The sequence below is a fragment of the Alexandromys fortis genome, unplaced genomic scaffold (genome assembly GCF_014885135.2).
Source record: "Alexandromys fortis isolate MF-2015 unplaced genomic scaffold, M_Fortis_MF-2015_v1.1 scaffold_5, whole genome shotgun sequence".
Taxonomy (NCBI): Eukaryota; Metazoa; Chordata; class Mammalia; order Rodentia; family Cricetidae; genus Alexandromys; species Alexandromys fortis.
In genome coordinates this window covers 24580804-24604026 of record NW_026067924.1, presented here as the reverse complement: position 1 = coordinate 24604026, position 23223 = coordinate 24580804, and the positions used below count along the sequence as shown (strand labels likewise).

Here is a 23223-nt window from a genome sequence, read left to right as displayed (position 1 = left end):
TCTTGTTAAAACCTGCAGAAAGAGTCTTCAGAAACACTGTGCAAGCATCAATGTTTTCTGTGGTAAAAACAGCAGAGTAACTTCAAAAATACATTAAATTAAGTTTTGAGTATCTCAAATCACTTACGATTAAATAATTAATCGTAATACCCCAGGAAGGACCTTCTAAAAAGTTTATTATTAAGTTAGCAGCATGTGATGAGTCCCACATCCTGCACTGTATCCCCAGCGAAGGGCCACAGTAGCCTTGAGCTTCCCACCAACCCTGGTTAGCTACAAAGAGCTGAAGAGCTCAACACTTATAGTCCTGTTTGTGGGTCAGTTGTGCAGACAAGCAGGGGTCAACTGTACCATGTAGCCTTTAATGGCTTACAGGGAAATCATCACTGACCAGACTTACTTAATTTTTGCATTTTTGCTTTTAAAAACTGAATGCAAATATTTATACTGATAGCTACTTATTTCTGCTGCTCTCAGCTTTGGTCCTAGAAGCTCTTTTTACAGAGGGCTAGCACATAGATTCGTGACTGATTTAGCATCGCCTCCCTGCATGCATATGGTGTACACACACACAGCTGAGAGACTATCACAGAAGAGAGGGCAGTACTGTAGCAGCCAGAGGACTGAGAAAGGCTGTCTTCTGGACCTGACTGAACCCTCAGCAGCTGTGGTTACCAGCACAAGATCTGTCAGTCCATATTCCAGAATGGAGAGACTAGATACATGCATGAAATTTTCAAAGAATAATAATAATTCAAAAAACAAAACTAGGGTGCTGGAGAGATGGCTCAGAGGTTAAGAGCACTGGCTGCTCTTCCAGAGGTTCTGAGTTTGATTCCCAGCAACCACATGATGGCTCACAACCATCTGTAATGAGATCTGGTGTCCGCTTCTGGCCTGCAGATATATATACAGACAGAACACTGTATACATAATAAATAAATAAATAAATAAATAAATAAATAAATAAATAAATCTTAAAAAAAAACAAAACTAGTATTTTTTTTTCATGAGAGAAAAAAGCTAGAGAGACAGCTCAGTGTTTGCATTCCCCACCACCAACATTAGGGGATCAGGACTGCCTGTAACTCCTGCTCTCAGGGACAGGACACCTGGTGGGAGAATCCCCGCTGAGCTAGCTGCAGCTGGCCTGGCTCCAGAGTGCTTAGCCTTAATCCACCTTGTATTTAGCAGTTACCTTTTGTTTCTCTTGTGGCCCTCTATGTGAATCTGGCTTGAGAGTTTACAAAGGGTACCAAGCCTGTGCAAAATTTGGTTGGAGGGGCAACTGGGAAAACATAGTACCTCCTTAATTGAGAATTTGCACTTGGCATTACCCCTTTGGGATCTTCATCAGGATGTTTGGAGGATATGGAAATCAACTTGCTGAAGTGAAAGTTGGAGAATAAAAGAAGTCCTTGGTGAAGGGAAAGCAGTAAAAGGCTAAATTCATCCCTAAGGTGCCTCTGTGTCATCTGTCCAAGGGCCCGCAGGAACCAACACCCAGGACACAATATTTGTTTTTTTCAAGGGGCACCATCTTCAGTTCTCTGCTGGCAGCAGCACTCACATGTGTGCATACGCACAGAGATGAGTGCACAAAGATACACAGAAACACACCAGTAAAAGAAGACATCAACTCTCAGCTTCCACAGGTTCATTGCCATTCCATCCCTTTTCTACGTCTAACCAGTGAGGAAGACACAAACTCTGGGTCTTCTTACAGTTCTTTAGCTCTGTCTTAAAATATTTCATCATCATGTTTTCTCTTTTATTAAAATTAGTACATGATGGGGAAGAATAAAATTCAAATAACAAGTACATGAGTCATGAAAGAGGGCATAAAAATAATTATTCTCTTAGTTTAGTTATAACTCTAACATTAATCTCTGTGTGTATGTCTCTCTTTGTCTCTCTCTGTGTGTGCCTATAGGTGTGTGTGTGTGTGTGTGTGTGTGATAGAGAGAGAGAGCATGTGTGCATGCATGTGTGTTCAGTAACACATAAAAACATAATTGATAGAGAAAGTATAAAATTGGTATGACTCTGCACCTTCAGACTAGCTATCCTAACTGTATATGAGCATAGAGGATCCATTTCTCTCTGTTCTGACTGTGGGTGTGGGGTGGCGCCTCTCCCAAGCTCATGCTATCACCTCCACTGTGATGACCTATAACCTGGAATTGTGAGCTGAGATAGACCTTTCTCCCTTACGTCCTTTATCACAGTGACAGAAACAGAACTAGGTAACTTTGCACAATCACCATTCTTCACCCAGCCAGCTGTCAGTCCTTGTCATTGTTTGTCCCCTTGCACAGGCAACTGATGAAGTCTTGCAGTATAAGTGACGTCATGCTTGTATCTGGCAAGATTGACAAGATAACCTACATGGTCCAAGCCAAGTCACTTGCCATTTCAAAACTGTGTTTGCTCCTGCACAATGGAGCCACCACTAAACGCACAGCCTATCTCAAAGGCAGGCATGACTTAGACGATCGACATCAGTCCCTCAGCACAGTGCTCTCAGCCCACATATATGCTCAAGAACAGTGGCTAAGGGCTGACCCTAGAGCTGGTCTGTTCCCCTACTATCTACACCACAGTTCTGTGCAGTGAGCACAACCAGAATGTGGAGGCCATTGGAAGCCACGATTCAGCTATTCAGCGGCAGCAACCACATTAATTATTGTTTCTTTGCTGTCCCAGCACTCCTAAGCTCTTTAGCTCACTCAACAAAACTATTGTCTTGCTGACCTGCCCTAGATTCCATGGTAATCATATCTGGTTACTACTACTCTGACATTTCCTGGCCATTTGTCTCAACCTACTCTATTTTCTATCACTTCATCTGACCTGAAGCATGTTGTGCTCTCTTGAAATCAGGAACGTTAACATCAACTTATTATCAAGGAGTAATCATGTGTAAAGTTCATAACTTATCTCATTGCACCATCAGAGTATCTCAGGAAAATGATACTACTTTTGTTAGTTCATTTTGAGACAGGGTCTTCCTCAATTCACCGCATAGCCATGGGTGCCCTTGAACTTCTGATCCTATGCTCCTGCCTCCCAAGTGCTGGTATTGCAGGCATATACCTCCACGCCTGCATTTGTAGGGTGCCAGGAATTGAACCCTGGGCTTTATAAATACTAAACTAGCACCCTAGAAATTAACCTACATCCCAGACTTAATTATTAGTATTATTGCTATCATTATTAATATTTGTGATAGGGTCTTGCTATATTGGCAAGGCTGGCTTCAAACTTCTAGGCCTAAGTGAGATTCCTGGCTCAGTCTCCCCAGTAGCCAAAGCTAATACTACATTAAATTGGAAATTATTTTTCGAGATAGGGATATAGCTCAGTGGTAGGGTGCTTGACTAGGCATGCATGAGGCCTTGAGTACATCCCCAGTGCCAGCAAATACATGTGTGTGTAGAGGATATGTGTACACATGTATGTGTGTAAATATATATACATACATATATATGTGTATACAAAACTATGTGTATCTATAAATTAAAATATAAATATGTGTTATGCATATGTTATATATACACATAAGCGTGTATAAAATATGTGTATTTATATTAAACTATAACTATATATATATGTGTGTGTGTATACAACACAAATTATTCATTTGTCACTATGACTCTCACCTGGCTTGTCTGAGAAATGCGTCGAGTCCGGTTATAAAGAGCCATACTGTCTCCCTCTCGTGTTCTCTCAATTCTCCAACCCCAAGCCAGCATCGTTTTTAAAGATTCCTTGATGGGCCAGCGATATATTTCTTTTTCCTAGAGAAAAAAAATTCAAGCATTAGTAGTATCATGAACCCAAAATGAAAATTCAGAATATTTAATGATTTGTTCTGAAATTAACCACCTTCATTCAAAAACTGATTATCACAGTATAGTTATGAATAAAAAAATAAAAATATTCAAGGGATGTATAAAAAGCTGAAACGTTACCTAGCTAAGGCTGCTAAGGAGGTAATTGACCCTCACAAGTCATCCTCTGGCCACACTTACGAGCGTGCGTACGAACAAGCACCCATGCTCTTACACACACAAATACATGGAAAACAAAAATATCTCCAAATGTAATACTTTATCAATTTAAGAGGGGAAAAAAATCTCTCACCTTTTCAGACAATAGTTTATATGGCTTCATTAACGGCTGGACCTTAGAAGAGTCTGAATATATTTCCCCATAAATCCATCCATTCGCCAACTACAAAAAAAATATTAAAAATAGTTTTACATATATTAATTTTGGTGATTTTAAATGTACATGTGTTTGGTAACTATTTGGTAAAATAACTCTAAAGTGGATTAAGAAATGACTAAAGCCAACTGTTTGTTTTGTCATGGCTGGGGTCTGAAGCCAAGGCTTTGTGGACAGTAGGCAAGCTGTCTCCCACTGGGCTACATTTCCAGGATGTTTTTCATTTTTTATTCTGAGATGTGCTGCCAAGTTGCCTTGAATGCACTCTGTGTCCCAAGGGAGGCCTTGGAATTAAAATCCTCCTGCCTCAGATCCCCAAGTATCTAGAATTAAAAGCCTGACCACTTTGGCCTGGCTGAGGTTTAAGTTTAATTTAATTATCTAATTTAATTCAGCTCCATTCTTAGTGTTACTTTCAGTAGCCACTTGGAATGACTTCCTTTGACCAGAGAGTAAATGCACCCTGTCTTCCTAAAACAAACCAGGTCTAACTATGCCCCATGTGTAATGCCCTACAAAGAGGCTATAGGGATCAAAAACTGGTATTAATTATTAAGATAAATCTTAAGCCCTGATCAGTGATGCATGCATGTCTATGAAAAGTTGGGTTAAAATAAAAAAAAAACCTTAATTAAAAAAAAGAGAAAAAATATGCAAATCAGTAGTACCTTGAAATAGCATTTCCTATTTGCTCATTTCTCTACCCCACCATCTATCAATGAGATAGACATTATCATTCTCCAATAATTTGACCAGTTTGGTTTAGCATCATTTGCCCATAACCACCATTAGCTCTCAAAGTCTAGGTAGCTAGACTGAACCAGTTCAGGACTTCCTTCCCAAGGCATTTCTCACTCTTTCCCCATCCCAGACACGCAGTGTGCAATGGAGTCTTTGTGTCAAAGTGACTCTTGAGTGACCTTCCTGATAAAACTTAAGTTTCTCCCACACAGAATCACAGGATCACCACACAGACAGACAGAGTTTCTGTGAGAAAGGAAGCGGCAGATGTTCACAGCACACCGGGGAGCAAAGCATAAGCCTGTCCGGGCTACTTTTTGTCATCTTGACACAAACAAGAGTCACCAACGAAAGGGGAACCTCAGCTGAAGACTTGCCACCACCAGACTGGCCTAAGTCGGGGGGGGGGGGGGCATTTCCTTCCCCATTGATTCATGTGGAAGGGTCCAGTTCACTGTGGGTGGCGCCATCCCTGGACACGTGGTCCCAAGTTATATATGAAAGCAAAGTGATCAAACTATGAGGCGTTCCTCTCTGGCTCCTGCTTCTGTCCTGCTTGAGTTCCTACCCTGCCTTCCCTCAACGATCAACTATGATACATAAGCTAAATAAACCCCTTTCTCCCAAGCTGCTTTGGTTCTGGTGTTTATCACAGCAATAGATATCAAACTAGGAAAGAGACATGCCATGTCAATGATTTATCTCAGGACACGAGCATCCTTTGGGGCATTCCCTGTATGATTTTCACTTCAGGGCTATATATGTGCATGCTAGATTTTTATACCATGTCAACTCAATATCTCTGACAAATTTATGATTACCATTCCCTCTCAAACAGAAACTGAACTCAACTGAAATGAGAATCATCTGGTAGGATACAACTCATTGAGGCTTCTCATTGTACCATCTTCCTTTGAGATACCATTCGGTAGATGTATTCTATATTTAGTGGACAGATATATAGAAAGTAAAAACTCACCAATGCTTAAGACTCAATATTAAGGGGAGATGCCTCTTTTGGTAAAGTGCTTATTGTACAAGAATGACAATCTGAGTTTGGATCCCCACACCAATGTAGCTGGATGTGGTAGCCAGTGCATGTGTGTAACCCAGCACTTGAGAGAACTTGAGGTTAGAGGAATTCTGGAGCTCTCTGGCCAGTCTACCTAATCAGTAAGCTCAGGGCTGAGGAAGAGACCTTGTCTCAAAAACTAAGGTGAGCAATGATAGAGGACGATATTTAACATCAACCTCTGCCCCTACATTCATACACACATGCGTGCACACACACTCACATGCACTCACACACACGTATGTGCATGGGCACTCATACATGCATAGGCATATTCACCCACCCAGATTGACGTACATGCAAGCATGCAAACAAACATGTACTCACATGTACAACTCATACATATACACACAAATTTTAAGTATCGCTCATCTAATATAAAACTTCCTATAAAAAACAAAGTTTAGTTAAAAGTTAAATTTTGATTGGAGATTTAAAAAAAAAATCTCAACTTTTTCCTGAATCCTCTGGTGGTTTTATATTTTACCCCACAAACAATACATATTTATAAATGACACTTGAAATTCAATAAACTGATCTTTAGAAATGTTAAAATTTCCAGATTGTCGTGTATTTATTACAGAGAAACCATCTAAGTATTAACATGAACATCTTGTAACTAAACATCCATTACTAATTTGGATGTAGCTTTCTCTTTAACAGAGAAAGTTGGGGCTTGGGATGTAGCTTAGTGAGAACAAGTGTGTATGGGGGTGCACATTTGTAATCCCAGAACTTGGGGCAATGGAGATAGGTAGATCCATTTAGCTAAAATGGAAAGTTCTAGAGTCACTGAGGACCCTATCTCAAAGGAAATAAAAGAGAGACTGATGCAGTCAATGAAGTCAGAGTCTGATCACTTCATGCACACACGTAAATGAATAGACATACATACACAAACATATACACTACACATACACAAAGAGAAAGTTGTATATATTGGAGTAGCACCAGGCATTCACAATGGTAGCCTGGGAAGATAGCACTTTTGACTTTTACCTTGTCCATGGACCATTTATCGTGGGAATGTTCTGCATATTTGTTAATGAAGTATTCCAACTTCTCAGGAATTGTAATGCTACAAGAAACATAAAGGAAAAGAGCTTGGCATTCTGCAGAATTCACAGGCAAATGCATTCATATTTACTCACAGCTGAGTAATACTGAGATTCTATTCAACTCAACGGTTACAAAATAGTTGTAACAAAGAATTGCTTCTTCACGTTTCCAAACAATGTGTCAAGCACATCATGTCTATCTATTCATTTGAGACATCATTAATGTGTTCATATAAATAAATGTAATAAGATATATGTTAGTTAACATTATTCAAATATTAAGACAATAGATTATACAAGAAAATAAAAACAAACACAAACCAACATTCAGTAAGTTTGAAAATATGATTTCCTCTTTTTTTTAAGGAGTTATTTTTGTCTTTTTAAACTGTGTTTATTAAACTATGAATGGACAACTCTATTGATTTCCAATCTGCCACATTTTAAACTTAATTTCATAGAATTAGTTATGAGTTAACATTTTTTGATATCAGTCCTCCATACAGATAACATTGCAAAATTACTGATTAGGGCTACAGTGAAAAGTAATTAATAAACATATGTTTTATTGTTTGACAATATTTATTCTTGATTCCCTTTTTTACTTCAATAAATATTTATCCTATTCATGTCCCGCATGTGCAATTGATGAATGGGTCTACTGATAAATATTAAGACATGTGAATATCAAACCTATCTATAAATAAAGAATTGAATATACATTTAACTCCTTGATAAACACAACTTAGTAGGCAGTTAACTTTGGGAATGAGTTCTAAATAAAACCAAACACAATGTGATAATTTTCTGATCTTCGCCAGCAAAATTATCAGTTAGTAACCAACAAACACATATTTAAGAAGCATACTCAAGTAGAAATTATTCAAATCACCATGTAAATTGATATTGAAAATTTGCCCTAGAAAGCAAACCCAAGTAAATTATCATGCATGCCCAACACTTGTTAATTGGATTTCATTAGTCAACACCAAAACCATTATATTGTTCTTCTGAAAACCCTAAATTATTGTGTATGTGAGCAGACCAGACACTTACCCAAGGAATAATGTTACTCTGTGTTGTTTGATGACTTACTTTGAAAGAAATACAAAGGACCAATCACATAATCCAAACAATTAGGGGTGGACTCTTTTTCTCACGGGACTGTCATATAATATCAAGCATGTACTTTAAAGACATTCTTAGATTAATGCCACATCACTTGGGTTAATAATCTGATTGGTTTCGGGGGATAAAACAGTTGGGAGCTGCCCTGAAGCCTCAAAGTTCAGTCTTGGACTGACTGAAGTGGTAGTCAATAACCAGCATGGTACTACTTTGCTAACTAGTCTTCCCAAGTTACCACGGCATCAGTAACCTAAGTGAAGAAGCAGCTTTCCTCAAAAATGGGAGCTGTGGTCCTACTCAAACTTCAAACACATGAAGCACCCATGTATTCCATGCATCCCATTTGTAGAACAACTTAGGAAACTAAGTGCATGTATGAAGCTTGACAGAGATCATATGTTTGGTATTACTTCAAGGCTATCAGTTATGTTCACATTCTGGCTATATGCTTACTTCTTGTGCCAATTTCCACTTTATATTCCTTTCATCTCTTTGTGATGTGGGATATCATCAATAGGACCTGAGCCTGGCCAAGATGCTGTGGTGGGTGAAATGACCATGTCACTCAGGAACATCACTGCAGTAACACTTTGGAACTATCCTCAGCTAAAGATGGGGTTGATTGTGGGTACTGACTTCAGTTAAATTTTCAACTAATAAAACATATGCATTTTGTTGAGCCTCCTTCTCCTAGATATTATAATGTGGCTATCCACTGAGACTGCTCCTTCAGCAAAGAGCACCCTAGGGGGTACACACCTATTTCTGATATTGGTATATTCACCGTTATTTTTACAGCCATCTGACAAATTCAAGGGGCTCCTACTCAAAGGGGGCATGTACCAGAGAAAGTTCACTTCAGTACCTTATTCAATTTCAGACTGCACACATCATTTACAATAAAAATCTGCTGCAATAGAAAGAGTCCATACTTTGAGGTATCAACAGGTTGTGGGTTAAAGTTCCCTTCAGAATCCATGGATGACTGTTTTTCCATCATACTGACATAGTTTGACTCCATGTAGTCTGGAGGTAAAGCTCCCGCAACTGCACTCAGGCAAGGCAGGGCCAGTTTGAAAAGTTCTTGTTCATATTTCTGGGGAAAGAACAATGATGGTAAGCTATTATCTATATGACTCTCATTGTGGCTTGTTGATAAACATCCCCCATAGGTTCAAGTATGTGAGCTCTTGAATTCTAACTAGTGGCACTGTTTTGAAGTCATGGAACCTTTACAAGATGGATCCTTGCTGGAAAAATATCACTATATAGTGCCCTCTCTCCCCTCTCTTTTCTGTCTCCCTTTCCCTCTTTTCTCCCCCCCCCCCGCTTCCTAACTGCCCTGTGGGCTCATTCCAGCTACCATGTCTTCCCTGCCATGATGGATGTGGTAGTTTGAATGTAATTGAGACCCCGTAAACTCATAGATAGTGGAGGTGTGGCCTTGTTGGAATAGGTGTGACCTTTTTGGAATGGGCTTAGAGAGATCTCCTATGCTCAAGATTCACCAAATATTTCAGTTCACTTTCTGTTGCCTACATAAGATGTAGAACTCCCAGCTACCTCTCCAGCACCATGTCTGTCTGTATGCCACCATATCCAACCATGATGATAACGGACTGAACCTCTGAACTGTAAGCAACCCAACTGAATGCTTTCCTTTACAAGAGTTGCCATGGTCATGGTATCTCCTTCACAGCAACAGAAACTTTAAGACAATAGGCTGCATCTCCTTTGGAACTATAAAGCAAGACAAACCCTTCCTTTTCAAGTTGCTTTGTGTCAGCATATTCTATCATTAACACCAATCAACCACATGTCTGATCTCCTACCTTCCTCCACTATAACCATTCTAGAAACATTGTTACAATCACAAGGAATATGCAACATTGATGATTATTGAAAATCAATGTATAGCGTATTCTCAACATGCAATATTAAAAAGGAGAAAAACAGAAAAAAAGGTAACTTTCCCTTGTTTTGTTTTGTTGAAACAGGGCCACACCCTATAACCCAGACTCCACCAGAGACTCATCTATGCAGCCCAAGCTGTTCTTAACCTTGAGAGCATCCTGCTTCAACCTCCTCTGTGCTGGGAGTATAGGCATGTACCATCATACCCGGCACTATTCAAGTCTTGATTAATAAGGACATTATTCCACTATAAATACCATCTTACAGAAAACCTGAGAATGTTTGTTGCTTTATCAATGCATTTAAATCTCCCCAGACCTTCAATTACCTTTTGAGACAAAGCATCAAAAATGCCCCAAAATAACTTTCTTGATAAATGAAGTTCTTCTTCTGAGGCAGCACCAAAATTGCCCCACCCTCCAGGCAGGCAGTAGTATTTCCAGCATCTTTCATAGTGATTTGTCAGAAGCTGTGTGGGAAAGTCGTCACAAAATTAACAGGCGAAAGCATCTTTTATATGTTTTTATTCCTCTTCCATGGCACTCTGAATGATATATAAGATCCATTGAAGTGGAACTATCAAATTCATGTGAGTTTTTTTTTTTTGATACTGATTACATACAAAGTGTGGATCAACTTTAAAAACATATCTTGAAGCAGGTTGGAGAGATGGCTAGGTAGTTTAGAGCATTTGTGGCTATTGCAGGAAGTCCATGTTTGGTTCCCAGCACCTACATCAGGCAGCTTATAACCACATGTAATTCTAGTTCCAGGTGAACTATTGCATCTTCTGACCTTATTGTTACTGCACTTACATGCACATACCCACACACATATACATATAACTAATGTATCTTGAAATGCATTCTTTCCAGGGTTATTCTGATATCTATATACTCCAGAGTTCTTATTCCTATTCAAATTCTTATTTGCATTTACTCATAATTACGTGACTGTTATCTACTGGACTTCATGCACAACTATCTCCTAGAGTCCAGGTATAAAACAAGGGTATGGATGGTAGAACGGCCCAGAACTATTAAGTGAGAACCTTATCTCTGTGGGTATTTTGTCTCCTCTCTAACTTACCTGTAACCTGTAATGATCCAACCTTAATTCATGAGTAATCTCTGAAAATATCACTACATTTACTTGGCACTTACAGATGCAGTCTATGACCTACTTACATCCAAGGGTCTTTCAGTTATTTAGCAGCTTTTTGGGAAATTTATTTGTGACCTGTGTCTGCCAAATTTATAGAATCAATGCTAGAGATTGTGCAATCCTATATTGCTTATTTAATGGTAAAACACACACACACTTCATAAGGCCTTTGCAATAACTAGGAGAAATTCCACAGCATCAGAGGCCAAGCACACTAAGTCTACGAGACATATAATTAGTAACAAGAAGTCAACTCAAGGAACTAGGAACCACACAGTGCCAAGAATCCCTGGTATTTACCTTAAGAGGCATCTTTGCATGCTCATTCAACAGTGGAACGTCAAATACCAGCCTTCTGAGTAGGTGTTGCATCATAGAAGGTCGCAGTTGGCTGTTGGAACAAGGTCAATTATAACAATGGAGACAACCCCAAGACTCAGACATCCATATATTGGACAATAAGAATTAATTGTTGATATATAAACCTTGAAAATTTCATAATAATTAAAAAAGGGCCATGGCATAAAGAAAACTGACACAGAGAATCATCCACTTACCCACATATAGAGAGCAGGCACACTTCTATGGAGTCGCGCTGAGCTTTGGTGAGGGAGCATCCCTTAGACAGTCTATATACAGTATGCAGCAGAGAGTCAATGAGGGAAGCATGGTGCTCTGTTCCAGCAAACAGGGGAGCACATCTCGTTAACAAAGGCAGGACAGCTGTGCAAAGGTACCGATTGAGGGCCAAGGCCATGTCTGTAGCACTTAGTGCAGCCTAGAGAGGAAGAAGAAGACACAGCCTTGTATGATCAGCAAAGGACTCAATGCATTGCCAGATACTCTTCCTATCCAGAAATAATAACAGCAGGGTATCTGGAAATGAAGGCCTTAGATCCGCTTTGACCCATAGCTCATGTGATCTTCAGGACTTAAAACCTTCAACTATTGATGGTTCATAAGTAGACTAAAATGAGTGCAACAGTATCTGCCTTCTCGAAGGGGCCAGGAAATCCAAGCTCAAGGTTAAGTTATGATAATATCATCTCACCTAACATCTGTGATGGAACCCAGAACTTAGTAAATAGCCCTATCCAACCTGGAGGGATATTATGACCTTGACCTGGAGCAAGGGAGCTCTGAAAAGACTTGAACTTCAGAAGGATGGGTGGTAGTGGAAGATGTCAATGAGCATTTCCTTGGGGGCAGAAAGAAATGAACAGATTTGCATATTTTGCATATCTGATCTCAGATTTGCACACACAATCTGAATTCAACTAATTAAGGTCATTCATACTTTTATTCATGTCTACACATCAAGGATCAGGAGTCCACTGCATAACTATGTTGACATCTCTACTCCTCAGATGCAGAATGTCAAAGAAGATGAAACTTCCATCTTGTTTTTATGATTGTGCAGCCATGAATTTCGTAACTCAAGATCTAACTGTCCATGAGATTAAAGGGGCTAATTTAATTGATAAGTAAATAAATAAATCAGGACAATTTTGATGGAATTTGGTGTTCCAATTTCCTCTACAATGTTTTAGACACTAACCTGACATTAATAATAACAGATCTTCTATGGGGCCACTTAACATACTACCCAATAAGTACTAAGAGAAAGGTAACTCAAGGATGCTACTGTAACTGACAGAACTACAGTGGCCACTCAACTGCCTTAGCACTCATTGCTTTCAACAGGCAGCAAAAGTGCATAGGCAAATGTATTTATTTATGTAGTATTTTGTTCTTGGTATATATAGACACATGTGTGTATGTCTGTGAGCATTTATATATACATAGGTGGTGAGACAAGAATTCTCTGGCAGGTATCTTTCTTAATCTCTCTACCTTCTTTTTTGTATTAGGGTCTCTCACTGAACCTGACATTTACTGATTCAGCTAGACTAGCTAGCCAGTAATCTCCATGAATTCTCCTGTCTCTACCATCCAGTACTTAGGCTTTATACATTCCTTTTTTTCTCTCTCTCTCACATACACACACGCACGTATGTGTGCATGCGCACACACACACAGTTATGTGTAGACTACCATGTTAGAATTTTTTACTTGGTTCTGGAGGATAAACTCAAGTTTATGTGGCAAGCACTTTATCAATTGAGCCATCTCTCTAACTCTAGTACACTTTAGAGAATTATAATGGATAGACATTAATAGACACCCCTGTGACCTCCCAAGTTAAGCACAGATGAACCTCTTGGCTCCCACAGACCTCACCAGATTTCTAGTCAGTCCTTTGTGCCAGTAGCTCCCTAGCCAGTGAATTTCCCTTGGCCAGGGTCTATTTGACTTTCTAATCACTCACTGCTTGCCTGAAAACAACACAGGGATGCAGTAAATGTTGGTAATGAGCGAGCGGATGGATGAGCACCATGAGACACACTTCAGAGTTTGAGAGTCAAGGGTACAAGTTGACTTTCCATATCATACCGTGTCTAGAGAGGCAGCAGCTCGGAGATCTGGCAGAAAGCCAACCTCAAGGAGATGAAGGAGGAAATCTTGCACCTCAATTCCATAGACCCTGTCAAGGAACAAAACCATGGCTGCCTTGTGATCTGGGCAAAACCCCGCGGACATGTCAGGCTCCACCACCTTCCCATCTACAAGAGAGAAGGTGACATGTTGGTGTCAATGGTCTGGCCATATGTGGGTTGATGACATTTGGCCTTTTGCCAACCATGTCATATTTCAAATCAAGCATTTTAATGCAACGTTTCCCTGTTTTACTACCCTTACACAAGTGTGTGTGTGTGTGTGTGTGTGTGTGTGTGTGTGTATGACTGGAGAGCTAGGGCAGTGCAATTTGAACCTAAGGTCATTTAGATGTCCTTTGGGCATCTGTTTGTTCACTTCATACTTGTAAAAGCATAGTATCTGGCAGATGCCAAGAATGAAACAGAAGGCAATGGATAGATCTGGTAAAATGTAGAGTGGATACCATGAAAAGTTAAAAATAAGCAACATATATTTCTACCCTTGTTAAGAACTGTCCCTTTAAACTCATTGTGGTGGCTTGAAGAGGAATGGCCCCCATAGACTCATATGCTTAAATACTTGACCCATATAGAGTGGCACTATTAGGAGGTGTGGCTTTGTTGGAGTAGGTGTGGCCTTGTTGGAGAAAATGTGTCACTATAGGTTTTGAAGTCTTATATGCTCAAGTTAGGCCTAGTGTGGCAGTCTCCTGCTGCTACCTGTGGATCAAGATGTAGAACTCTCAACTCCTTCCAGCACCATGTCTGCCTGCATGCCACCATACTTCTCCCCAAGATAATGGACTAAATGCCTGAAAATGTAAGTCAGCCCCAATGAAATGTTTTCTTTTATAAGAGTTGCCATAGTCATGGTGTCTCTTCACAGTAATATAAACTCTAAGACACTCATGCTGTACCATGTGATAGTCAAGGTATTTTCCCACAAATATGGTTTGATTATAATTGTAAGTGAAATACCATAATAAATATTATAATTACACAGTAATAAATAATAATAAATAAGTAATAAAAATAATAAATGTAGATTTATTATTTATATAAAATAATATATAATATATATGAATAAATAATAATAAACAAAATAATAATAAATAAGTAATAATAATAAATAAATCAACACTATTAAACCAGCATGGATTTTATATGAAGTCAACTTCATTAATTATAACATATTTGAGAGTCATGCCATTTTCTCTTTCAATACCCAATGCTTGAAGTCTATGTAGATGAATGAATTCTTTATAGTAATTTCTTAAGTACAAAGGTTAGGAACCATTAGTATGAAGAATTATTGGACTGTGTGTCAATGGGAGCTTATTTGCTCCCTATTTCACCAGAAGATAATTATGTCAAACGGGTTCTAGTAGCACACAGTAAGAGTCTATGAATGGTATCACAGAATTTTTCACACTGATGTAATGTTGGAGGAAACAGAACAGGAAAAGAGGACACATGACCATCACCAGCCTGAAATAGCTTCTCACTCTGAGTCAATGAATGAAATTTTATATTCCTACCCTGAAAATGAATACATAATATTTCAAATAAATAAATAATTAAAATTTAAAAATAATACTTATTAGTTCCTGTTTATTATTATAAAAAATCTATAACATAACTAATACTAAATAAAGACTCATGTTGTCATAAAAAGGGAGATATACAGTAAAGATAGATTCAAAGACAAAGAAAACCTCTAAATGGTTTACAGTATGTTTAAAAATATATGTAAGCTTGTGAGAGAAAAGAAAAAGGATAAAGTCCTTTTTAAAAAAATAAAGAAGCCGGGCAGTGGTGGTGTACGCCTTTAATCCCAGCACTTGGGAGGCAGAGTTTGAGACCAGCCTGGTCTACAAGAGCTAGTTCCAGGACAGGCTCCAAAGCTACAGAGAAACCCTGTCTTGAAAAACAAAGAGAGAGAGAGAGAGAGAGAGAGAGAGAGAGAGAGAGAGAGAGAGAGAGAGAGAGAGGTTGGGTGTGGTGGTACACACCTTTAATCCCAACACTTGAGAGCAGAGGCAGGTGGACCTCTGTGAGTTCAAGGACAACCTGGTCTACAGAGTGCCAGGAAAGCCAAAGATACTTAGAGAAACCTATTCTCAAAAAAACAAAAATTAAAAATAAAAATAAAAAAATGGAGTTTAAAATAAAGCCATATAAAGATGGAAAATACAGAGTCTGGATACTGTATATTATTGTGTTGTCTTTGAATTGCATGACTGCTGAGGACGAAGCAACAGCTGCTAAAAGACATTTGATTATAAATGTTGCTGAATTAATCCAACATACATATTTTGAAAATGCCTTGACTTTAAAATATAAGTCAAAAGATATGTTACTGTGGAGAAGTTTTGCTTTTGTTTCCACAAGAAATGAGAATATGTGGATTTATTCTGAGTTAAGAAAAATCAGTCAACATTGACTGATTTCCTTCAAAAATTCTAGAACTGAGAGGTCTCTTCATGAGGGATAACAGACAATTCTATGATCTACATGTAAGGTGAGTGCCAGGATGCTCATTTAACAGGTGGTGAGCATTGACTTTCAGGAGGGGTAAGAAACTTGTCCAGTGACTGGCAGAGTTGAATTCGAAGTTATCAAAAAAAGTTTAACATTCAACCTGGGTTGATTTGATTTTCAGTTTATTTACATTTTCATGGCATAGTTTTTTTAAATAAATAATAATGTAAAATTCCCATCTCAGTCTCCTTAAAAAAAAACACACACACATTATTGGGATTTAAGGTCTCAAGGTTCTACTATTTTACCATCTAGCTATACTTAAACAAAAATGGACTCAGAGACCCAAACAATTCTTTACTTTTCAAACACTCATCCAAGTTGACATTAATTTTATTTTACTTTAAAACTTGTTTTTATATTTGTTTATTTATCCATTCAAGCAGAGGTCAGAAGATACCTTGCAGGAGTCAGTCCTCTCCTTTCACCATGTGGGCCCCAGGGTTGAGTTCAGCTGCTCTTTAACAATGGTTTTAATATAATCACAACTGCCTAGGACTCAAAACCCACTGATGTGCTACCATGGTCTACTGTTCCCACCTCCTCCAACACACAGGACTGGATGCAGCTGGTGGTCTGCCCAGTCTTACACCCGAGGATGCATCTAACTGAAGGAAGGTGGGGAGACAGGATGTTAAGCACTGATGAAATTTTCACAAACCACTGTCCTTCCAGTCCTGAGTTACACAGGGTGGAAGCTCGTCTTACCTTTGGCTATTGTCGGCATTTGAAATGCAATGCTGATTACGCCCACCAAGTCTCCCAGTGGAATCAGGGATCGCAAAATCGACCTGATTCGAATGGCTTCTCCCTTTCCAGCATGAATCAACTAAACAGGAAGAGAATAAAGCAAGCTTAGAACCAGCTGTGGACTAGGGAGGGGGAGGAGAGTGGGGCGTGGGGAGTAGGGGAAGGGGGAGGGAAAAGGGAGGCGGGGGAGGAGGCAGAAATTTTTAATTAAAAAAATTTAATAAAAAAATTTATGAACTGAAAAAAAAACTTAAACCGTGAGAATCCAAATTTAAAGAACTTGTCTTTCCTGAATATGCATAAAGTTAGCCATCTCTCAGAAACTGTCATCTCCGACACAGAGGCAGGCAATCACATCTTGAAATTTGAAATGAAATTTATGCCCTGGCAATGCTGAAACATATGGTGGTTCTGTTGAACTTGTCCATGCTGGGTTTCATGGTCTAAGCTGATGAGAACAACTGACCAGGTCTCTTCCTCAAGAGGACGCCAGATCTCTTTACAGATGGTTGTGAGACACCCTGTGGTTGCTGGAAATTGAACTCATGACCTTTGGAAGAGCAAGCAGTGCTCTTAACTACTGAGCCATGTCTCCAGTTCCCATAAATAAGAAGAAATATCATACAGTTCCACATCTTACAGTTCCCACAAATAAGGGGAAACACTAGGTTATATACCTGGTTTACCCAAAAGGACTATATTTTTTAATAATATTTGGGATACCAAAACAAACTGAAAATCAGATAAGTTTACAAACAATTGCCCCCTAAAATCACATATACCTGCCAATAACCAGAGACATAACAAAATAAAACTGTCACTATTTCTAGCCACTGAAAATAAACTAATATTTGTGATTTATTTAGCCTCTTTCTGTTCTTTAGATTGGGAATTAGTTTTATATCCAACCCAATTTCCACCCTGATTCTTGGAGGAGGGGGGTCAGTTCCATTTACGACTTCTGGCTGAGGAAGTGCACATGATGCCTGTGTATCAGGATAGCCAAGAGTCTCCGTGGGTTTCTGGAATAAGTCCCAGTTCTCTAGAGCCAGACTCAGCATCTGTCACCATTACCACAAGGCAGGAAAAGCAAGCCATATTCGTGGCCTAGTAGAGGGCTCAACTATTAACTGTAAAAATGGCTGAACTTCAGAAGAGGCATGGTGAGTCATTATGGATCTGTTTTAGTGTTTCCAGACCCTTAAGATGGGCATGACAGTAACACTAAAAGCTTCTATGTAGTATTATAATGTCTTTCTTTGTTCCTCTGAGACAGGAAAAGGTACAAACTGTGTGAGCATCCATGTTTTGTCTGTAATCATCTACAGCACATGGATCTTCCATCATCCATTCCCAGGTACCAAAGAGAAAAAAAAATCACATCATCAGCATTGACTGGGTTGAAAATAAGACTCTTACTCTTCCAAGGAGGCTTCAGGGGAGAATAATTAATCTCACTGTGATGGAGAAATAGAATAGACATCCCTATCACAGGTGGATGGGGTCTGAATGGGTAGATGGACATTGGAACATGAGGGAGGGGTAGTATGTGTCTATGAACCAGAAACCAAGAGACTGGCTGTGAAATCGGCTTTTTTGGACATGACAAGGATGCCACCCATATGGGCTCTCAACAACTATGTCTGCCTTACAGTTTTGAATTCAATATTGCTCAGCTCTGCTCATGCAGAGATAAGCATTATATGAAAGGAATCCATTATTGGTGGAAGCAGTGGTTTCCCATCAGAGAAAAAACTGTACAGGGAAAATATATTCTCTTCTTAAAAGGCAAGGAGGCCACATGAGTTTTAAAGACATATGGGTGACTACATCTTCCATTAATAACTTGTACTGAAAATCTCATTACTAATTTTTATAGCCAATGAGACATTTCTAACTAAACAAACAGTTGTTCAGCAATTAGGCCACAGCTATTAATTTTAATGGAGCGTGAATATTACCAGTTCAGGATGCACTGTGAACTCCGCCACCCATGATGTTTTAGTATTGATGGCTGTATCAGGATTGCTGCCCTCCAGTCCCCACACAGACTCACGTGCATTTCAGGAGCACAGCGACCGAGCAAGTCAATCAAAGCTGCATAGAAGGTCATGATGGCATTCCCCATGTGGATGGTGTCATCTTCCTCCTCTTCTGTATCACTTTTGGTGATTTTTCCCAAAAGAAACAGAAAGTATATAAATGGTGGTGCAGTGCTCAGAGGAAAGGGGGTACCCTTTTCCTACCAGTATGTTCACACATCTCCTATACACCAGTGAAACATTTTTCACACAAAATAACAAAGAGTTAAGAATCAGAATTGGGCTCTGTTACCAAGAACACATTGCAAGGGCATATTAAGATTCCTACCAAGGGAAAGGGGGAGAATGGCTCATTTGATAGAATCTAATCATTTTCTTTTTTTAAGCCTTAAAGATTTTATTTTCTTTTTGTTTGTGAGTGTGTGTGTGTGTGTTTATTTATGTTTGCATGTCTGCAATGCCCTTGAAGGCCAGAAGAAGGTGTCAGTTGCCCCAAAACTTGAATTACATGTAGTTGCGAGCTGCTTGATTTGGGTACTGAGTACCAAACATGTGAGGTCTCTGGAAGAACAGCAAGAGCTCTTAACCACCAAACCATCTCTCCAACCCTTTGCTTCATTTTTCTATTAATCTTTTGAGTTAGTTTACAAACAAACAGCTTTCATTATGGTATTTCCACACATGTACAACATTATACATTTTTCATATTCATTCTCTCATGACCCTGCTCCTCCCAAATAGTCCCTTTTTGCTTTTTATACTATATATAGAGAAGTGCATACACATATACAACATATATATGTATATGATATGTATACATATATGTCATATATATGGATATATAGTGTTTATTTCTAATGAGAGACAGACAGCATATTAACAAAAGAAATGGTGGAAAGACTATCATGAAATAAGTTTAAGAGTTTTTTTTTTAAGTAGCACTCAAATAGAGAAAGGGTAACCAAAGACATCATATATGATAACATATGTCAGATCCCATGTATAACTCGTTGGTCTAGAGTAACATTTAGAACTGTTACTTCATTTATTCACTTATCCTAAACGAATCGCTCTACCCTCATTCCATCACTCACAGATAATCTAGTCTGCTTCTTTCTCTACCTCTTCAAGATTTTCTTTCTGCAAACATCCCATTATCTTGATGATAAAATACAAATATGAACAGCCCTAGGGGCCCATATCCTTACTTTTGGGTAGACTGAAGGAGGTGTCATCAGCTGGACTCAACAGTCTTCAGAGTAACAGTGAGTAGCCTTATATAGCCACTAGGGAGTTCTCAAGCTCTTGTATGCACACTGACTAACATGGTCCTGGCCTGAGCTCTTTGAATGTATTTCCCACTGTGAGATCAGCTAAGGACTGACTTAACCAAATGTCTACCAGCTGAGCACATAAGTTCTGTGCCTGTGGAAGGAATAAGGTTTCCTTACTTGCAAGTCTGTCCCCTGGGATTCCTGTATTTTATCTTTACATATGCACTAGCAGTGTGAGTATTTGACCCCCTCAAAGGACATTCACCTCCACAAATTAAAAACTATAACAGTAAGGACACGCATGACACATGCCCATCTGTGTTGTCTTAGGGCCCTACTAGAAACCAGCATCAATATCTTCTGCCACATTATCTGTCTGATCCTCAGAATTATGCCTGCTTTCCTGGATGTTCCCATCATACTGACCTTGCTGAATCCCCATTCCCTTACTAAAGATCTCTTTCTCTATCTGATAACATGATAAGAACTCATCTTGGGAGGCTGCAGAAATGGCTCAGCAGGAAAGAGAACTTGCATCACAAGCATAAGGACCTCAGTTCAAATCACCAGGATTCACATAAAATGCCAGGCATGGTCAATGGTCATACATGCCTGTAACCCAAGTGCTGGGGGAGGAGCAGGTTCGGGAAAATTGCTAGGGCTTGTGAGCTGCCAGCCAACTTCCTAATTCAATGAATGATTGTCTCACAGAATAAGGTAAAAAGTTACAGAGCAGAACAAATAATACCTCCTTCTGGCCCCTATACAAATATATATATACACACACACACACACAAATTATCTCACTACCACTGGACCTGACTCCAGTTTCAGAGGCTTACTTCCCATCATCTATACTATGTGCTTATTGCCGACCTGTTCCCTGCCCTGTGGGCTGCATTATTCTAGGATAGATATAAATGTGGCCAACAGCTTGTAGATGACAATATTATGTCCCAATGTCAAGGATATAAGCTTCTTAACTGTGCTCTTTGCCTAGCTAGCCTGAAAATACCCACAAAATGTATCTCCTAAATCCATACACTCTCTCCAGCTTACCCCTTGGTTTATTCCAACGGACTCTTTGTCTAAGACACTCAGTTTTCAAGAGGGAAACTCTTCAGTGTCAGGTAGTGAAAACATAATTAGCAGAATGTCAAATACAAGTCATCAACCTTGGTGGGATGATAGCATTTGCTGAGGGTGTACATGGTGGTGCAGGACAATTGTCTATATTCTGTCAATTATGTTTTAAATAAACGCTGATTGGCCAGTAGCTAGGCAGGAAGTATAGGCAGGACAACCAGACAGGAAGTAGAGGTGGGTCAATGAAAACAGGAGAATTCTGGGAAGAGGGAAGTGCCTTCTGCAGTCCTGCCCAGACACTGAAGAAGGAAGATGTGACCACCTCTAAAAAAGGTACTGAGCCATGTGGCTAGCATAGATAAGAATAATGGGCTAATGTAAGTTATAAAAGTTAATAAGAAACCTGAGCTAATGGGCCAATCAGTTTAGAACTAGTGTAGACCTCTATGTGATTTCTTTGGGGCTAAACGGCTGTGGGACCTGGTGGGAGGACAGAAACCAGGCAAGACAGAAACCCGGACAACAGCATGGTATACCTACAGGGTTTTGCTGGATCCACTGGTTGGGGATGGACCATCTCTAGAAGGATCCTCAGCTATTTTTATGGCTTCTTCCATGGCTGAAAGGAGGCCATTGCCACCTTCCCCTCTCAAGGCAGGACCAAAGCACTCAGGTCTCCGGATGAGCAATCTCACCACGACATTTGCATTCTCTTCCACACTCTCCCCTGCAGACAAAGGAGTAATGTAAACAAAATATAAGACTTCCAGGGGCCATAAACATTTCTCATTTAAAGAAACAGGCATACCTTAGAAATACACTATATTAGCAAATTCAGCTTTTAAATTACATTTATTTACAGGGATCGGGGGAATCAGTTCACACACCATGTGGAAGCCAGAGAACAGCTTGCAGAAATGGTTTTCCTCTTTCTACCCTGTGGGTTTCAGGGGTTAAAGTCAAGAGGCCAGTCTTGGCAGCAGGCACCCTTATCCACTGAGCCATGTCACCTGCCCATAAATTCAACACTCAACACACATCACAACTTTTTTATGTATTGTTATGGTCTGCATGTTGAAGGACCCTCAGAGACTTGCATAGCTGGACACTTGTCCCACAAGACACTGCTATTTTGGGAGTCTATAGAGGATAATGGGAACCTGGGCCAAGCTGGCTTTTATGGGCTGTCAGAGAGGGCCTTGAAGGGAATTCTACCTCCAGCTATATCATGGCTCTCATTCTTCATTTCCTGGTTGGTGTCACATATGGGAGAAGATATTGAAATCTCAATCCTTAAGACCCAATTGCAAAATATTCTAGAAGGTACATGCAGATTTCAAGCTAAACAATGAAATTATGATCCACATAAAATATGTAGTATGAGTTATTGCTGTGAAAAGAAAACTATTAAATAAAATATATATTTTTTCTATTCACTTTCTTTATTAAAATGCTATGATGAACACTTATTTCCTTTTCATTTTTTTAAAAAAAATACTAATTTTTATTTTTAATTAAGCATATATATACATCTGTATGCATATGAGAATGCAGATGCCCCATAAGGGGGTTACAGGGAGTTGTGGGCTGTGCAATATGGGTGCTGGAAACTAGACTTGGGACCTTTACAGGGGCAGGTAAGTGATCATAACCACTGAGCCATCTCTCTAGTCCCAGAACCATTATTTTCACACAGTTTTACGAGTCTTCAAGTGGTTATGGCCT

At 39.3% G+C, this 23223-nt stretch overlaps 1 protein-coding gene across 1 annotated transcript in view; it reads right to left on the bottom strand.

Moving 5' to 3' along the window:
* Ryr2 (ryanodine receptor 2) overlaps positions 1 to 23223 on the bottom strand; it is a 551701-nt gene that overhangs the window by 138686 nt on the left and 389792 nt on the right. The window contains exons 46-56 of the mRNA XM_050142326.1: positions 22039 to 22225; positions 19153 to 19258; positions 17055 to 17175; positions 13762 to 13931; positions 11865 to 12085; positions 11608 to 11698; positions 10472 to 10612; positions 9162 to 9325; positions 7043 to 7121; positions 4147 to 4236; positions 3663 to 3800 (exon numbers count right to left, since the gene is read on the bottom strand). Coding sequence (XP_049998283.1) covers positions 3663 to 3800; positions 4147 to 4236; positions 7043 to 7121; positions 9162 to 9325; positions 10472 to 10612; positions 11608 to 11698; positions 11865 to 12085; positions 13762 to 13931; positions 17055 to 17175; positions 19153 to 19258; positions 22039 to 22225 — 1508 coding nt within the window. The remainder of the gene's footprint in view (positions 1 to 3662; positions 3801 to 4146; positions 4237 to 7042; positions 7122 to 9161; positions 9326 to 10471; positions 10613 to 11607; positions 11699 to 11864; positions 12086 to 13761; positions 13932 to 17054; positions 17176 to 19152; positions 19259 to 22038; positions 22226 to 23223) is intronic.